The sequence below is a fragment of the Anas platyrhynchos genome, chromosome 3 (assembly GCF_047663525.1).
Source record: "Anas platyrhynchos isolate ZD024472 breed Pekin duck chromosome 3, IASCAAS_PekinDuck_T2T, whole genome shotgun sequence".
Lineage (NCBI taxonomy): Eukaryota > Metazoa > Chordata > Aves > Anseriformes > Anatidae > Anas > Anas platyrhynchos.
The window spans coordinates 88,621,447-88,639,844 of NC_092589.1; the positions used below are offsets into that span (position 1 = coordinate 88,621,447).

An 18,398-nucleotide genomic window follows, 5' to 3' on the forward strand; every position below is an offset into this window, starting at 1 on the left:
AAGCAGGATGTCTGAAACTACATACTGAACAGGTCAATCAGCTAGTATTTTCTTGGAGTGAGTTATTGCTGTTACGGTCTGACTTTCTTTTCCTGACTTCTCATGACAATGAAGGGAAAATGTTTTTCACAACAGAGTTTAATTAAAGCCTCCTCCTTTATACAGTTATTTTGGGGACAGAAGGCTATTAAAGAGAAACTAGCATTAAATCAACAAAACGAGCAACTGCATTTCATCTTAACCCCTTTAAAAAAGGGGACTGCCAAAGCTAAATGCAGAATTGATCCACTCTTGTCACTCTGCAACCAGTCCTGGTGAGGGGCCCAAGAAAAGAAATTTGAAATTTTCTGCATCAAAGAAGTCCCTGTAACAGTCTCTGATCCAAGCAACAGCATTAGGTTTCAAAAACATTAATCATTTATATTACTCTAATCAATGTCTCTTTATTTTTTGTTCAGCTAGCTTCATAAATGTGCTTGACAGGGTATGAATTCAATGAAATCGTCTCCAATTATTTTCCTATCCCTTTTTGACTGGTTAGTTCACAGTGTATCTTTTTTGAATAAGATCTAGTCCTTTGCCTAAGCCTAGTAAAAATATGGTGAGTGGAAAAAACAGTCAGTGCTTTTCAGTAACGAGTAACAGGTGATCCTCAGTTTTCTTCTCACTCCCTTCCTCTACCAAAGACACAGACTATGTCCACCCTCTGCCATGTGAGAACTGCTGGTTTAGCTCTCATACATGCGAGTCCAGGTCTATTCTGAAAAAGGTTGGATGAGAGGAGCAATGCCAGCCAGCAGTTCCTGCCATGGAGCAGAGGGAGATGTAAGATTCTCTCCAGACTGCTCTCTCTATCTGACCAGGAGATCAAGGGGATCTTGCTCACTTTGTCCATATCCATCCTCTTTGAGCCTGCCAGCCCTGCCCCTGATGCTAGTCTTGGATTTCAGTGGCAACCTCCTTCATCCCAGAAGGCATGGGCCATGCCACATTTTTGAGGCATTTGCCAAGCTCAGTTCACAGTGGCTCCAGACAGTAAAGAGACATTTCTTCCAAGACTTTCAGCAGACCACCTAGATCACTTTTTTAACTCATTTATTTTTAGGACCCTTGCATATACCCTAACCCTACAATCATCCTCTCCTTCCCCTTACAGAGTAAGTGCCCTAGGACATCCCAAGTTTATACTCGCATAATGAAGGGATAAGCTAGGAGATTCTGTTGACAACAGGACCACAAAACTCTAAGTACGGTGTCTGCTTTTGCAGTTGCACTTTTATAAATACATTTTATGAGATCCTGCAGGGTCAAGAGTGAAGGCACTGCCAACTCATATACACAGACAAAAAGCTTTTTTTTTTTTCTAAGAAACCATTCTGTTGGGAAAGCAGCCTTTTCCATTAATGGACCAACTCTTGTGTTTTCTGATAATTAAATGAATTACTGTTTTGACATGCTACATTTGGCCAGCAAGTCAAATCCCAGAACAGTGAATCTCACCACTGTACTTTGGCGGGCCTGAGACAATGAAACCCAGCTGAAGAAATGCGATCACAATGTCATATGCTATCTGATTTATTAAATGAGACCCAGATCTAGCTTGTGTCTGGGAAAAGGAGAAATCTCATTCAAATGGCATCAGTGTACTTTTTATTTTAGAATACCAGACCTGCCAAAGGAAGCAGAAGGAAAAAATTGGTCCCAGCTAAGAAAAGTTTTTGGAGAAACTACTCCAGCATGTTAAGTACAATATTTTGAATCAAGTCACACTATTTCTGACCCAAAGCTGCAAAGCAAAAAAGGCAACAGCACAGTGACCTGAATGAATATGGTAACCTGGTGCTGGGTCCTGAACACCAGTTATTTGGGATTACGTTTGCACGCTCATGCAACAAACCAGAAACTTGAACCATGGTGCTATACACCCTCAAGGAGCCCACTAACCACTGGGTTAACTGCTAACTATTGTAGGTGGAAGAGCTCAGCTTGGTCCTTATCAGACATGTTGATTTGGATGTGTAATTCACCCCCTGGCAAAAACTTAATTGGAACCAATGCTTCCACAAAACGCACTCACTTCAACAAATTAGTCTTTTCCAGCAAGAAACAATTCACTCAAAGGTTTCTGATCAGCTTTTATGACAAAACTAATATCAGGGAGTATTTCTCAACAATTATTGGTTAAGTAATCTTAGCTGTTCTGGAGCCCTGCTCTGTTACACCACACACACAATTTGAAATGACAGATGTGTAAATGCTGTCCTGCTGAGATGTTCATTCCTATTTTGGCCTAATGGCCTGAATCTAAGATACCTTCCAGAACTTCTGAACTCTTCGGAACACATCATTTGCTCTTCTGGGAATGAATAAACATGGGTATGGGTTTATGGTGCTGTGAGTTTTGCAAAACGGTGCAGAATGAATGAGGTATAGCTCCAGCTGCTGGTCATTGCTGATAGGTAGTCATGGTTTCTTTATGAATGGCAAATACGCTTTTGGATGAAAGACAACCATCAGGGTGCCTTTTTGCTTTCCAGATGCATAAGAACACTGAAGTGAAAGTTGGACAGGAAAGGACTTGAGATGGAATCTAACCAGGCACAAAACCTTGAGATCATTAAAGGTGACCTGTTCAGCTTTCCCAGGTATAAACAGAAGGAGTCCAGTAGGAACTCTGCCCTGTTTTGTGCTAGACTCAGCAACTGTAAGTTTATCTATTTACTTGTAATAGAACAATTCTGTCATGCTCAGAGACTAACATTCGTGTGCTATCTGTAGTTTTTCAAAGGTCTTCTCTTTCACCCATGTGGTTCCAAGCCTTCATCACAGATCATACAATGGGGAAAAACAGACCCATTAGTCAAGATCATGTCAGATCCAATACAGCCTTCTTCTCTTATGATATTTCTCATTAGGTTAGGGAAAATTTCGAAGGCAAAATTTGTTCAGAACATAATCTGTTATGTGGAAAGAGCAAGCAGCCGAAATGCATAAAACGCCTATTTACGGTTTGCTAATTTTAAAATACAGTATGTGCTGACCCCAGCTTAATTTGTTTAAATATAAGTAAAGATGTTTGAAGTTATACCACTAAAACAGCCTTCTGCAGCACTGGCAGAGAGGGGATCATTATACCTCCTTCCACTCTTTGCCATGTCCTCCTGATGTCTTGCCATTTTGGCTAATGCTAAGCACGTACTGTTGGCAGTTTGCAGGATCCTTTGATTCTTTTATACTATTTCAGAGCAGCATAAAAATTGCTGGCAAACCTGGCTGTAATACCTTTTTTTATTTTTAGCTTTTCCACTGTTGTTGCATTCTACTTCAACAAAATCAAAATAATTCTAATAGCTAGTAGCATGCTCATGCTGTCCATGGGCCTTTTTTTACCATGGCCTTTGCGACTGACAAAGTACCCCTGCATTTCCTCAGGAAGACAGGGTCATTTTGATATGACTGTGATCCACAAAGTGCTCCAAAACTGTCAATCATCCAACAGCACTTAAAAGGACCAGCCATTCAGCATACACAATTGTGTGAATATGCACATTCACATAACATTAGGTTCACAGCATTTCTCAAGAAGGAAAGTGCTTTGGTATTGGTTTAAGACAATTCAGAAGACTGTTCTTACTGACATATTTAATAAAGCTTCCAAAATAGATACCTTCTTTTTAGAGAGTATATCTTTAGGTAAAATAACTGCATACCTGAAAGACAGCAAACCCGCTTCCCTCCGCTGAAACTGTAACTGTCATTGGTTGCACAGGGGGAACCTAAAAGAAAGACAGATGAGCGAAACAGTATTTTCAAAACACTTGCAGGCAGCAGGCTTTACAAAGGCATTTCTCACTTTCTACAGTACCTCCTTGGTCTGAAGCAGGAAGCGGTTTTGAGTACCAATGGAAAATACTTCTGGAGTTTTCAAAGAAGGCGCTGTCACTGTTACATTCATCTCTGTTTTGTGTGCAGTGGTGAGCGCTGCAAAGAGACTCAAGGCTTGCAGAGCTACTACAGTGTCCTGTTGAGAGAAATAAATATTTCAGTGTTAAACAGAAGAACAGTGAACTGTATGGGCCATGCCTGTAAGAGTTCATGCTTCCTTCTCACTCCTTTTGTTGACTATACTGGAGTCTTCATATACCTACATCCACATCTCCACTGGGATTCCACTGGCGTGAAGGATCCCAGTGCAGAAGAGGGACAACAACACAGGGCAATGATTAGACACCATGACTTGCAATGGAGAATGTGGTGGGAGCCAGCGAAGGGAGCTGCGTGCAAGCTATATGGAAGACCCAACACCCTGATAGACATAACAGTCAGAATCAGGCACCATCCAGACTGAGGAGAAAGCCAGTGAAGGAAGTAATGATTCTGCTGTTTTACAGATGTATGCAATGATGAAGCATTAAATATCCAGCACTTTACAGCAATTTTTCAGGGTACCTGGATGACTGAAGCAAAAGCTATACATCTGAAAAATACCAGTATTTATTTTAAAAAGGATAATATGTTTATAAACATATATATGTATATATAATTCTCTTTTATTTATTTTTATGTATGATTGCAGTCTTAATTTTCCAGGTTTTGAACATAAGAGTCAGTTTTTGAGCAATTGGTTCAGCATGGCTTAGGGGATGAGAATTTTAACATCACGGTATTTGACATGCTATTTTCTGAAGAAAAAAAAATACAAAATCAACTAATTTCTAATAACCATTTCTAATGTTTTTATGATATTTTTGCAGTTTGTATACTTTCATATTGGAGTGAAAGAAGTTACAGCAACCTATCAGATTTACATATCTGATCAATCTTATAGATCTAAAGAGCCGCAGGATCTTGTTGTGGAATCCCATTTTAAACATCTGAAAGTAGCAACAAGCCTACCCTTACCTAAATTGTAGAGATCAAAGAATACCTTGAAGTTCCCTTTTCAAGACCTTGTATTTGTCACATTTCCATTTCTTTCCTTTAATTCAGTCAGCGTTCAAGATGTTAACATAAAACTCTTAACATAAAAGTTAGGAAATAGGATCTCAGGCCAGACGCATAGGACCCTCTTGCTCAACAACAAAAGGCTTTACATAATTTGCGCATATCTGCACTCACATGTATGTTATTTGTTGTATGGCTTGTATTCCTGTATATACATGAAATATACATAATTTCATGTCCCAACATTGAAAGCATTATAAAGCAAAACATCTCCATGGCAAATTCATGGTAAGTTATACCAGGTACACAAATTACAGTGTGTTATGATACCCAGACTTATATCGCACATGCAATTGATTACTTTCTTCCTTATTGTTTAACAATATATTAAGTTTCTAATATAATAAACCCATGCAAGAAAACACTCCAAACATTTTTTAAAACAATCTTAGAAGTTAAAAAAAAAAAGTATGGGGTCATTTCCACAAATTAAATAAGGCATCCACAGAGACATTTAGAGTAATTTTGAAATCAAAATAGTTTAGATTATAGAAAAACAAAAGGATTAAATTCATTTTTTAATTTCACCCTCAGGGGCAAATGATACACTGCTAGAGTTTCAAACTTTCAAGTAAAAACAATTTCTGGAGAATTAGAGGAAAGCTTTTCCAACAATTCAGTATTTCAATCAGTCTCTTCAAATAATAAGCAACAATTAACACATTAGGAAAATACTAGAACCTCTGGGGAGCCAGGCTGGTTCTTAAATTACATTTTATTTAATAGAACTATTTTCTTTCAGATTAATACTGACATATGAAAATAAGGAAGAATAGCCTGTACAGAATGGTACCAAGCAGTATGATGATGTGTGACATTTTATTGTGACCAGCATTTGTAGTTAATTTAAAAGCAAGTTTAAAGTAATGCAATCCAAAGTAATATAAATTTTCTGGATGCCAGCACAGCTTACAAGATGTGGTTTCAATAACACAGAAACCTCCTGGAGATAACGAAGATCTTCCAAATTTCATGGCCCATCAAAATTCTGTGTAATAATGAGGACACAGCATATTATGAAGTTCAGATCAACTGCCAACAAAGGCACTAGGTTAGGCTGTTCCTCTAAAACCCATTCCCCTGTCTTATCTTAGCTAATAGCCTTTCAGGAGTTTGTAGACCCACATATGGAAAGAATAGAAAGATGTTTCTCTCCTTGGAAGAAACATAAGCACAGATATTTATCACACTTGCTTGGAAAGTCTGAACAACTCTTTTTTCCACAGGCACCACTTCTTCTTAACTTAACGTCTTTGGGTTTTAGTATTTTAAATAATCAAGGTGATCCTTTAATTCTGTTGTGTGGTGTTTTTTTTTTTATTATTATACTTGCCAAATTACTAAAATTGGTAGTCTAGGTTTAAGATGCCAATCCTGCAAAGAATGCAAATATGCATGTAACCAAGGCTGTTACAGCAAAACAAAACTCAGTAATCACTATTTAAAAACAAAATAGTAATAGCTATTTAAAATATATATATATACATATATATACATATATATATATGTATATATAGTGCTCATTCACAAAGTACTACAAAGCATCTTGAGCAAGATATTACCTGAGTAGAAGAAAATCCTCCCAGATGATTTCTTTGCTGACTTAACCACTTCATAATAGGGATCCCCTCTTCTAACCTGTCTTGATGAAAGTGTGACAGCAGAGCATATGCTGCAAGTTCGATATCGATGGACCGTGGCTGCCATGAATCAGACATCTCAGAAGCGGGTGTTATCCAGAAACGAAATTCTCCTGAAAAATAAACCAAAATAACCTCAGATTCACAGACTGAAGTCTTTGGACTTCTGGGAAAGACTTATTTAAGAGTTAACTTCTGCTTACATACTGGATTTATCAGTGTTCTTTAAAATTACGTGAATTTAAGATTAAGTGAATTAAGTGAATTGCATGTCCAGTAAAGGACTAATTTAAGCACTTCCTCAGAGGTTGCTGAATATAGGTACAAAGAAAGCTGGAGTCCAAATAGTCATTCCCATTGATTTCAGTGAACTTTACCCTGTGAACCCTTCCTGTTGTGAGCCTGAAGTAAATGAGCCCTTGTAGAAGAGCCACCTCATTGCTGGGGTACCCACTAGAGAAAGAACTTCAAACATTATGATTGCCCACTAGGACTTGTCTCTGAGTGAAGCGCAAATCCCCCCTTCCCAAAAGTAACTGACTGAAAAGCCTAACACAGTAAAGATGGAAGGACACTCTAGAGGCTCGGTTTCTAGTCTAGAACATGAATTCCTTCAGGTTTTTCAAGAGGACAGTTACTACTTTCAACCCAAAACTGCGATATACTATGCACCATATGGTTTGTTCTTCCACCAAAACAGGAAACAAAACTCAGTCATGTTGAACTCAGAAGAGGCTAAACGTGATCAGATGACTGGTCACTATAAAAAGTGCAATACACCTCCATACCAGCTCATGGGAAGTCCAATCCTTCATCTCTTCATTCCAATACTGATTTCAACTAACCACCCACAAGGATCTTACAACCGACAAGTAATGTTCTTTGACAGCATCATGGTACTCCCATCAAGGCTGCTGTACTTAAAACTGGAAGGCCTAGCTTTGCTGTGAATTGCCATTCATTTATGGACACTTTTCATTAACGCTTTCTAGAAGTTCCTAGCCTGTTATATATGCCAAGCTCAAAATATATCTGAATCCAGAAGATTCTCTTTAATTCCATATGCAGCTGTAAATATATGACAGATATTTTTCAAATTGAAGAACGTCCATCTATATAAATGTTGAAGACTATTGTGCAATACCTTGGTGTTCTGCTCTCTCATTCAGTATACTCAGGGCTTCCTTGGCTTTTGTACTTTTGGCGCATGACAACGCATATGTCACAAGTGCCAAGGTATAATTATCCGAAATGCCTTCTTGTAATTTATCTTCTAGATAGTTTGTAGCACTCTTGATAACATAAGCATGCTGAAAATGAAGATCACATTGAAGAATATACAATGAATAAAATACATATTACAACATAAAGGAAAAACTTGTACAGGAATAGAAACATTACTATCTTCAAGCAACCAAATACTGAAAATCTCTTTCAGAGTCACAGACATGAACCCCAGAGGCAAACCTTTTGATCTGGCACTTTTATGAACATGAGTAATCTCAATTAAATCAACTGAATGACTTAACATCTCTAAGGATAGTTCCCCCTGTAAATTGCTTTTTAAATTCTTGGACTGAAGACATGATAATATTCTTGCTAAAAGCAATTGTCTTTAGATTTTGCAAAGGTACACAAAATTGGATGGCCTCACAGCACAACTTTGTATTGTCTCAAGTAGTAAGCCAAAGTACAGGAAGTTTTACCAAATCAGGTTTTGTCTCTACTCAGATGTTCCTCTATTTCTTTACACTACCAGGTGTTTGCCAGGCAGTATGACAGTTTATGAAGTATTTCAGTAACTATAAATTCCATTTATGAGTTCCAATACCTGTTTATCTGAGAACCCTAGAAGGGATGACATGACATACGCTGTGAGAGTGACTGGATTATTGGTGCCTCCTTGGAGGTCACTGTTTAACACTTTGCCAGGCTCCTGAAATTCTCCATTTAATTTCTGATGCCGAACAATCCATTTAGCTGTATCCATGAGTACATCTTGGTCAATATCTATGAATGGATGAGCTTGAAGGAAACATCTTAATACAAACGCTGATAACCTTGGGGAAAAGGTTAATTAAATAGGACAAAATTAGCAACATCTTACAGCTTCTGCTAACATGATGTAAGAATATAGTGAGGTATTCTACACACACCTTTAAGCACAGAGGAAACTACATGCTTCAACCAGACAAGAAAGTAGACTAAGCTTAATCCACAAAAAATGAAGCTATTTCCTTGTTCCTAAAGATAATCCCTTTTGCAGCTGTTATGTTTCAAAAATAAGCACAGAATATAGGCTCCAAGACTCTGTTTATCTTTGTTTATCCAAGTCTCTTCCAGCATTTGTTTAACTTTATTCAAACGTTGCTCTCCTGCCTTCTGTTGCACGACTAAAGTGGCAAAGGCATAGTTAACAGTAATGCAGTTATAAGTGTGATGGTAGTTATCACAATTATCCCTGCAATGACATCATCGAAACAACCCTTGTTTAATTCGTCAATAATCTGAAGTTCTGCTTTGACTCCTTTCTTTGCTAAATGTTTATTCACGTAACCTGTCACCACACCATGTAAGGACCAGGGTTGCCAATGGAGATAAATTATCTTCATTTTACACTCCATCAGTACCTAGTCTAAGATAAACCCCAACGAAGTCAAAGAAAGATGCTTACTGACTCCACAATGAGGTACTGGATCAGCAGCAGAGTAATTGGAACAGTTCTATTTGAAGTTGGCTGAAGCACGTAAGTACATTTAAACTAACCAAATGTGGATTAGCTAAACAAAGTGCTGGAACTTGTCTCTATCTGTTTATCTATCTAGCTTCCACTACTATGCTTACTATAAGTTTCTTATAGTTTCTTATAACGTTTCTTAAGGTGAAATTCAGCACTGAAAAGAGTTTTACAGTCTCAGAAAAGGAGGTGTATTAAGATGCAAGCAGGACAATTTTTTTTTTTATTATTATTTTTTTCATCAGTAGCTCTGTTCACTCCACAGGGAATGTCTCATAGAATCCTCAGCCTCCAGCATGGAGAAAACTGAAAATCTATTTGAAGCAATGACGATGACTGAGCATTAAATGGTTTCAGTCAACTGCAAGGATAAGCTATGCCATTATTGCTGTTCTTCCTTCAAGGAAAGCAACAGAAAAAAACTTTCAGACCAAGCTCTGGGTTCTCTATGGAGTCACCTATACAACACTTAAAGTACTCCCACTTCCTTATGTCTTTATACATAATACATACATACATACATCTTTATACTAGAGGAGTAACGGTGAGTCTATGATGCTTTTGCCTGCTAGGGAAGAATCTCCTAGATACTGGTTCTTAAGCAGGCAGAATCAGTATGCTCTGTTGTTCAAAATCCTTAGAGCAATTGGACAGATGAGGCACGTCTATATTTCTAAGTCTGACATCCTCAGAATTTGCTTCTGGCTACTGAAGACATCTAGTGCCAATCAAGTTGTAGCTAGACCAGTGAACCCCACTACTTTCCAAACCAGGGTTGCTGAATGCACGTGCTGCATGGGCATGGACCTTGCAGTGCGTTAACTCCTAGACCAGGTGCAGGAATAACCAAAAAGGTGTTAAGAGGGTGTCAGGGTCTGGAAGGCTGACAGGAACTATGCTAATAATTAAACGGTAACGGGAATTAAATTCCTGGGTACAGGAATATGCCTGGGCACTTTCTTAACATACTAGTAAATATGTTGCACTAGAGAATAAAACTGGAGTGTGTTTCAACCACTTAACAGCTCTGGATAGCAGAGAGCCTGGAGTGGTGATTTAAACATCCAATCACCATTCTGCTTTTGCACAGTTAGCCACATTTCACTCTTTGTTGTAGCAAGAAGCCAAGCCCTGAGTAGCCTTAATTCACTTTTTTTCCAAAGCAGTTTTAAGTTTTCTCCATGCTGGTAAGCTATCCTCTCCAACAGAACATCTCAAAGCATTTCATTCAGCTATTCCCATGGATAAAATAATTCATCGTTTGTCTTTTGCAAAATTAAAAAGCCTTGCCCTAATAATGGCCTTGACAGCATGCTGTTCAGTGAAATGACCTTAGAGTTGGCCTAAACACCTAATGAAAACCAGGCAGAGGGCTAATACAGCTGGAAACTTTTACCAGCCTCACAAAAAATTTTAGTCTTAGGGAAAATATCTCAAATACTCAAATTCCAAAGTGAATCTGGCAGAACTACTTACCATGTGCTCCCAGAGGGATCTTCATTTCCAAAGGCACTAAAAGAGCCATCTTCCCTCTGGAAAAGCAGCTCTCTTTGGTAACCTGCAGTGAAAGAGCAGAGACAGGTATTGAACACATGGGTTCCCGTACAAACCTCCTGCTGACATGAAGCAAGGCATTTTCTAAGGCTGTGGAGAGCAGAGCTTGAATAAATATTTCATAAAATATCTTCCAAATACATAGAAACATACAGAACTGTGCAAAAGACTACAAGAAAGAGGATCACTGTAACACAAAGGATCTATCTACAAAAATAGACCTAGGTGGCTTCCATTCCCACTGCTCTGCCACCCAGACGGGACAGTGCAGGGTAGAGACCTGTTCCCAAGTAACTCAGTGGCTCCAGCAGGACAGCAGTGAGTGCAGACCAGAGCAGCAGCTACAGAGCTCAGCTCACCAAAGTGCTGAGGCACTGAAATCATGCACCTAAAGAAATGCTCTAAATTCCCCAGCAAAATAAAGAAGCAAAAATTAAGTATTTTCCAACTAGAAGGGCATGGGCACAGCTACAAATGCTGCTGAAAACCAGACCCTTTCAGCAACTTGCTTTGGTCAAAGCTATCAAAGAAACATACAGGAAGAGGCCTTTCTGAAAAAGAGTGAAACACTCAGCAGTAACCAAAAGGGCTTCCTGGGAGAGACCTGGTTAAGCAGCATCCAAAGATTCCTCAGTATCCAGACCAAATGTAGCTTTCTCCTGACTGCTGAACATCTATCATAGAAGAGTCACAGAGGCTTACTAGCTGCTCATGACCAGCAGCAGTGTCCTTACCCAACAGCTGACTTCAGTGCAGAACCAGCATTTGTTAATGTTCCAAAGAAAGAGCTCCCTAAAATATGCTACTCACTGTAGTCTCTGATTCGTAAAACCTTCCTTACCCTACATTTTGCTTGCCATTTGTGTATCGAGAACAACAACCATATCTATTAATAGCATTTGACGAGACACCTTTTTATCTCCCTCCCACCCCCTTTTTTTTATTTCATGGCTGTACTATTTTGGTTATTATAATTAAGAAACAATATTCATTAGTCTAACATCTGACATTCATACAGAACACCGAACCAGTCAGGCAGAAGGAAAAGCCTCAAGCAAGGTTTTATAAAGGCATATGCATCATTAAGTCCTACAGAAAGGAAAGAGAGCAAATACTGGTTATCTTTACTAACAGGCCCTATAAGGCTCATCCAGCTAAAACCATTACCTACAACATTTTCCTTGTTTTTATTGATGACACTGTGTGAACCACAGCTGTAATTACGGAGGAACAAATTCCCTGGTCCCTTAATCTTTGTTATAACATAAGATGAACTCAGGGTCTCTCTATTGAAGAGGAAATAAAAATATATGAGCCTGAACTGCTACATTTTACCAGTATGGCTTCCCCTGTAAACTATTACCCCAGTGGTATCAAGTTTAGTTTTTGTCTCTTTAGAAGTGTTTGAAATTACAACTTCCCACTTAAACATTTTTTAAATGTATTTAGCACAACAACACTGGTTAATTACATCATTAAAATGGGTGAATCCTTCCCAGACAGAGGAATTTGGCATCTCAGTTAACGATCTTGAGAAGTCAAGCATTCCTAAGTAGGAGGAAAAAGGAATTAAGTGGCAAAAGTTGCTGTCAAAGTTTTAACCTCAAAATAATGTGCCACAAGGAACGAAAATATATATACATATACAGATTACTTCCTCTTCAAAAATACCTGACTGCAAGGCCCAAAAGGTGAGGTCTTCTGTTTCTTCACAGAGCAGGCAATACACAGAAATAAGGATTATAGCCACCAGTGGTGTAAAAGCACTGAACAACACCAACAGCTTACAAAGACTTCTGAGCAGCCATTGCACAAAAATTAATCTATCTCAGAATTTACTAGGATTGAGCAGGAATGGAAAGATGAGCAGAACCAGAGGAAGGACAGCTATTTCTTACACTCCCTTTGCTTTCTTCTTAACGCCAAGCCCCTTGCAGTCACGCAAAAATCTTCAAACACGAGTATCTAACACAGGGATGTCTGCAGAAATGCTGAAACAATAGATCTAAGGGCTGTGAACCCCCATGTTTGTTCCAATGGACACTCAATCAGACGTGAAAAATGATACTTCAAATGTCAACACATACAACTGGAAAGGCAAGGCAAAGAAGGATCCTATTATGAAGATGTACTCTAATACTCCCAGAGGACTGGCTGAAACCCAAAAGATGTAGGAGACTAGCGGAGCCAGGCTAAAAGAGGCATACATCAGGATGGAAAGGACTTCAGAAATATGCGAAGGACTAAAAGGTCTTACATTTCAAACAGTTCGAAAATATTGTTCCAACTCAGTGCTTGCCCGCGTCTAGCACCAAAGTTTTCAGACCAACCAGTTTGTTGTTGTTTTTTTTTTTTTTAATTCCGAAGTGATTTCAAGACAGGATCTATGATTTCCACAACTGAAATAGTTTTTTTTGTTTTTTTTTTTTTTTTTAAAGACAGCTATTTTGCATTGCCTTTGCTCTAGGTAAACAAAATCTGGTAAAAGAAAAGCAACTACTGCTAGCTATGTTTCCTTCCCACGACTAACATCTAATCTTAAAATTAGTATATTTATTTCAGATTATGAGATCATTGTTTCAAATATTTAGTGGATTTTGACATATGAAATAAAGTCTGTTTTAAATTAAACTACATGACAATACTTTCAAAAATGGAGCTTATGAAAAGTTGCAACTTAAACTAAAGATAAACTTCTCCTTTACGAATGCGTTTAAATGAACCAGTGCAACAACTGAAATCAGTTGTAAAGATGAAGAAAAAAATGATGTTTAAATCACCGTTCTTTTTTATCTTAAGGTTACAAATATTTTATTTTTTTATCTTAAGGTTACAAATATTTCACCATATTTTTCTTTGGCTACCATAGTGTTGAGAACATGTACCTAAATTCAAAAGCCTGGGAAAAATCTGAGTAACATAATGCTTTGCATCTGAGTAACATTTAATCCTATAGCTTTCACTTGCTTTAAAATAACTTTTGTAAATCTCTTACTGGAAAACTTCAGGAAATTATGGCAGTACAACTCAATCTTCAAAGAGTGGTAGATTGCTTACACACTTCAGTGTAGCTGTTTACATAACATGTCTTTTTTCTTATTTTTCAACTAAACAGTGTAGTAGGAAGGGTTTAAAAAATGCATTTGACTAGTTTTGACACAAAATTGGGTTCTTGATGAAAGGAAAATTTATTTTGAAATGTGTTTTCTCCAAGGAAAATTTCAACATCATTAAAAAAAAAATCAGACTTACAGAGAGGAAAAAAAAAATCTGAAAATATCATCATTCTGCCTTAGTAGGGGTGTAGCTCAGATGAGGATCGTCTCATTCCTCTCTGTGAGCAACACTCAGCACGTTGGGTGCCACATGGTCAGGGTGGTATATCTCATATTCCATCTTACCCAGAAGGCACAAGAAAGCATGCTTCCTTGCACAGCTATGTTCAACACACTTGATGATGCCCTGAAGTATTTCAAGGTTAAAATATATAACCATTTCCAACTACAGTTTTCCAGTTTTCAATTTGCAGCACAGAGCTCAGTTCTGACCAAGTCTAAAACTTGGATGGGCAAACACCGGTCACCTGAGCAAGCATCATTCTTTGAGGTCTGCAAGGACATGGCAGGATGTGCATGCTGTCACTGAGGATATAAACATGGGATGACTATGGTTCACTCTAACCCCTGACTGGTTTTCACCTTCTCTGCCTAAAGCAGTGATCAGAAATGTTTGCTCACACATGGTTTTATTAAAGGAGAGATAGCAACCCCCAGGGAAAGCTACAGGAATTGCCTTCTAAAATGCAGTTTCCTTCTGAACAGCAGCTATATAAAAATTACATGTTTTTTCAGAGCAAACTTGCCCTTGTGTAAATAAAATTGTTTGCTATTTAATTCTATCATCTCAGAAGAAAGAGGAGAACGAAAAAGATGAGTTTTTCTTCCAGTCTGCACAACACAACAGAACAGGATTTCAAATACCAAATGCAAAGTCACAGATAGATTTTTAAAAACTCTTACTAGCAAAAGATAATATCTTTTTTTTAAGCATACACACCTTTTCTCATAAATGATACAGCTTTTGATTTAATATCCTCTCTCATCTGCCCAGTTTTAGTGAGGTATTGCAAAATATATACATTTGGAGCAAAATTGATCATATTCTGTTCACCACAGCCATAAGGCATCTTAATCAATGATGACAAACCATTGATAGAAGGCCCGAGTAAATCACCTGAAAGATAAAATTAAAGTTTAATGTAAATAAATTTAACCTTAAAGCAAATAAATGAATGTATGCGTAACACATAAAGGGTAGTATCAGCTATACTGGGAGAAAACACGATACATTGGAAATGTATGTACTTAACACCACTAATCAGGCAGAAAACTTCATTAACCACGTACACAGTCTTCTCGTCAGCTTTTTGTCCACTGACCAATCTCCCCTCAGAGCTTTCCTGACCTTCCCTGCTACAAGATAATTTCAAACAGACACTGTTTTAAAAAGCCAAAAGTTATTTTCTCTAGGATAGTGTTACAGTAATTGCACATATTTCAAATTTCCTGTATTTCTATTCTCATCCAGAGTTATCAAAGGCTAGAAGTCACAAGGACCAACTATCAGCTGAGTTTTAAGTTGTATTCTACAGATAAGTAGAATTAAAACACAAAACTAGCAAACTTTGCAGGACCTTCATTATTAAAATCTGACCCCCTCTCCAACTCTGAAAAAGGACAGTCAATATCATACCACTGTAAATGAAATAAACAAAATGAACAACACACTCCGTCTATACAGTCTTTTTATGTTTCATCCAATGCATGATGAAAAACGAATTTGAACTAATGATTCAGCCCATAGCAGTTAAATCAAAATTAATGCAGTTCCTTAAAAAACTATAAAGCAACAACCATATAGGGCAAAGTCTTAGAAGATCTTTTAGTAGGAGATCTGAGAGAAGCTCTGTAAAATCCTGGTGTGTTAGCTCAGAATATTACACATCTACCCCACACGGTCTACTTGACAAAGTTTAGTGCTTCCAGTAACTACTGGCAATTGCTCAGTTCTTTAGAAAGCACCTATGACTGCAGTGCAGGAGGTACCAGCACCTGGATTATGGACACATGTTAAATTTGGTGACCACGCCATAACTTGCAAAATGATATTACATATGCTAAGCACTGCTAATGAAGACCCATCCTTCCACAACTATATGCAATACAGATACCCTACACTTTCAAAAGCAGTGGTAGTGGCATGCTGTACCTTCACGCTCTATCTTAGGTACTAGCTGAGTTCAGCAAAAGCCTAGCAGGCAACAAACTAATCTTAAAACAATAACAAAAAACAGCTGACCAACAAATAATAAAGATGGAAACAAAACAAAATAATTCTTACCAACTGCAGTGACCTGCACTCTCTCACTGCCACTTACAACATCAGAAGGAAAAGTGAAATCCAAAGTATTTGACACTGCTCGTGGTTTACTCCCAGTTAAATCCAAAAGGAGTGTCTGAGAATATGTCTGTTCCAATCCTTCAGCCTATCAAAAAAAAAAACAGAGAGGATTATTGTAACTTCCAACAGTTTGCAGCTTTTTGGATTGGGACTATATGTTTACAGTGCTGAGACACCTGAAGCTGTGTTAGATATTTTGCACTGCTTCCTAACACATCAAGAACTTGAGCTATTGGCCTGTCTGAAGTGACACAGAAAAACTATAAAAACCTGCCTCCACTATTTGCTTCTAGAGACCACATGTTAATTACAAAAATACGCCTACAAAATCAACGAAAGCATTTTTGATTCCAGTGAGCTCAATGCCAAGCACAGAGCTCCATGACCAAGTATATTACAAGGCCAGAAGTAGTCTTGAACATGAACCAGCAAAGGGACCTTGTGGCAAAGGTAGCCAGCTGCATCCTGTGATGCATCAGGGAAAGCATTGCCAGCAGGTTGAGGAAGGTGATCCCCCACTCAGCACTCGTGAGACATCTGGAGTGCTGGGTCCAGCTGTGGGCTCACCACAAGAAACATGGACAGACTGGAGTGAGTCCAGCCAACAGCCACAAAAACGATTAAATGCTTTGAGCATTTGTCATACAAGGAGAGGCAGAGAGCTAGGACTGCTCAGCCTGGAGAAGAGCAGATTCAAGAAGAATCTCAACAATGTATATAAACACCTGATTGGAGGGAGCAAAGAAGATGGAGCCAGGCTCTTCTCAGAAATAGAGCCAGACTCTTCTCAGTGATGCCCACTGGCAGAACTGGAGGCAATGGATACAATTGAAATAAGGGAAATTCCATTCAAGTATTACAAAAAATTAAAAACATTGTAAGGGTATTCAAACACTAGAACAAATCGCTCAGATAGGCTGAGAAGTCTCCATCCTTGGGTATGTTCAAAACCTGACTTACAGGGTCCTGAACATGCTGCTGTAGTCGATCCTGCTCTGAGCGGGAAGGATGAACTACATGATCTCCAGAAGTCCTTTCTAAACTCAACACTTCTCTGATTCTATAATCTTTAGTAGTTAATTTAGGATGAGATTACAAGTGTCTATTGCCTTCTCCTTAAATGGAGCCTAACATGACTCAAATGGATAGACATCAGAGGTTAGGCAAATCTCACCCAAAAGTTTCTGGTATCAGAAAATCTGGGTGCTGCATTTCCACCACTGGCACAATACAGAAATGTTCATAAAAAACAGGCTTTGAACGAAGTCAGGTGCACTAAGAAATTTGTTGCATTTATTCATAATACAGTTACTTGGTCCACTCTTGGACCACTTGGTCCACAATAGGTTATGAAGCTACGTGTGGCGTCATGAATTCACTAATGGGAAAACAGGTTTTTGCTTTGCTTTCAGAAAGACTTGACCCATGATCAGTTGTAGAACAAGATCCATGTTTTCATTCCTGAAAGAGGTTCTGAAGATTTTTAAAGGAGGAATTTTTTTAAAACAAGTGCTTTCGACTTAAATTCACTTGACCTGAAACCAACCTTAAAAAAATGAGAGGCAGAGAAGCAATCAGTTTGCTTTTTTGCAACACTCCATTATCCATTAGGGAGTAATTTATCTCTGGAACAAGCCATGCTGACAACTGTTTACCTTTACTAAAATCTTCTGGATGATAGCATCAGAAGCAGCAGACGATATCGCTGTCACTTTGATGGGAATCTCTCCCAGCTGTTTCGGCTTGATTGGGAATTGAACGGTTTTCCCATCTTCACTTGGTACAAATACAGACTGTTGATTTCCTGTAGCATTTACTTCATTGGATGTTAAAATAATATCGAAAGCATCACTCGCATCCAAGATCACATTAACCTGTAAAATACAGTAACATTTGCAATAACAGGTGTTAATTTTGAAGAACTGCTTTCATAAGCCTCCTCTTTTGGGGTAGACAGAGAAATAGCTTTACAATCTGCTTTACTGAAGAAAACATTAAAGATC

General features: G+C 38.2%; 1 protein-coding gene across 1 annotated transcript in view; it reads right to left on the reverse strand.

Moving 5' to 3' along the window:
• Window positions 1–18,398, reverse strand: part of CD109 (CD109 molecule) — an 81,426-nt gene that overhangs the window by 15,492 nt on the left and 47,536 nt on the right. The window contains exons 21-29 of the mRNA XM_027454990.3: window positions 18,051–18,269; window positions 16,336–16,480; window positions 14,992–15,168; window positions 10,858–10,939; window positions 8,476–8,704; window positions 7,789–7,954; window positions 6,567–6,757; window positions 3,866–4,021; window positions 3,711–3,776 (exon numbers count right to left, since the gene is read on the reverse strand). Coding sequence (XP_027310791.3) covers window positions 3,711–3,776; window positions 3,866–4,021; window positions 6,567–6,757; window positions 7,789–7,954; window positions 8,476–8,704; window positions 10,858–10,939; window positions 14,992–15,168; window positions 16,336–16,480; window positions 18,051–18,269 — 1,431 coding nt within the window. The remainder of the gene's footprint in view (window positions 1–3,710; window positions 3,777–3,865; window positions 4,022–6,566; window positions 6,758–7,788; window positions 7,955–8,475; window positions 8,705–10,857; window positions 10,940–14,991; window positions 15,169–16,335; window positions 16,481–18,050; window positions 18,270–18,398) is intronic.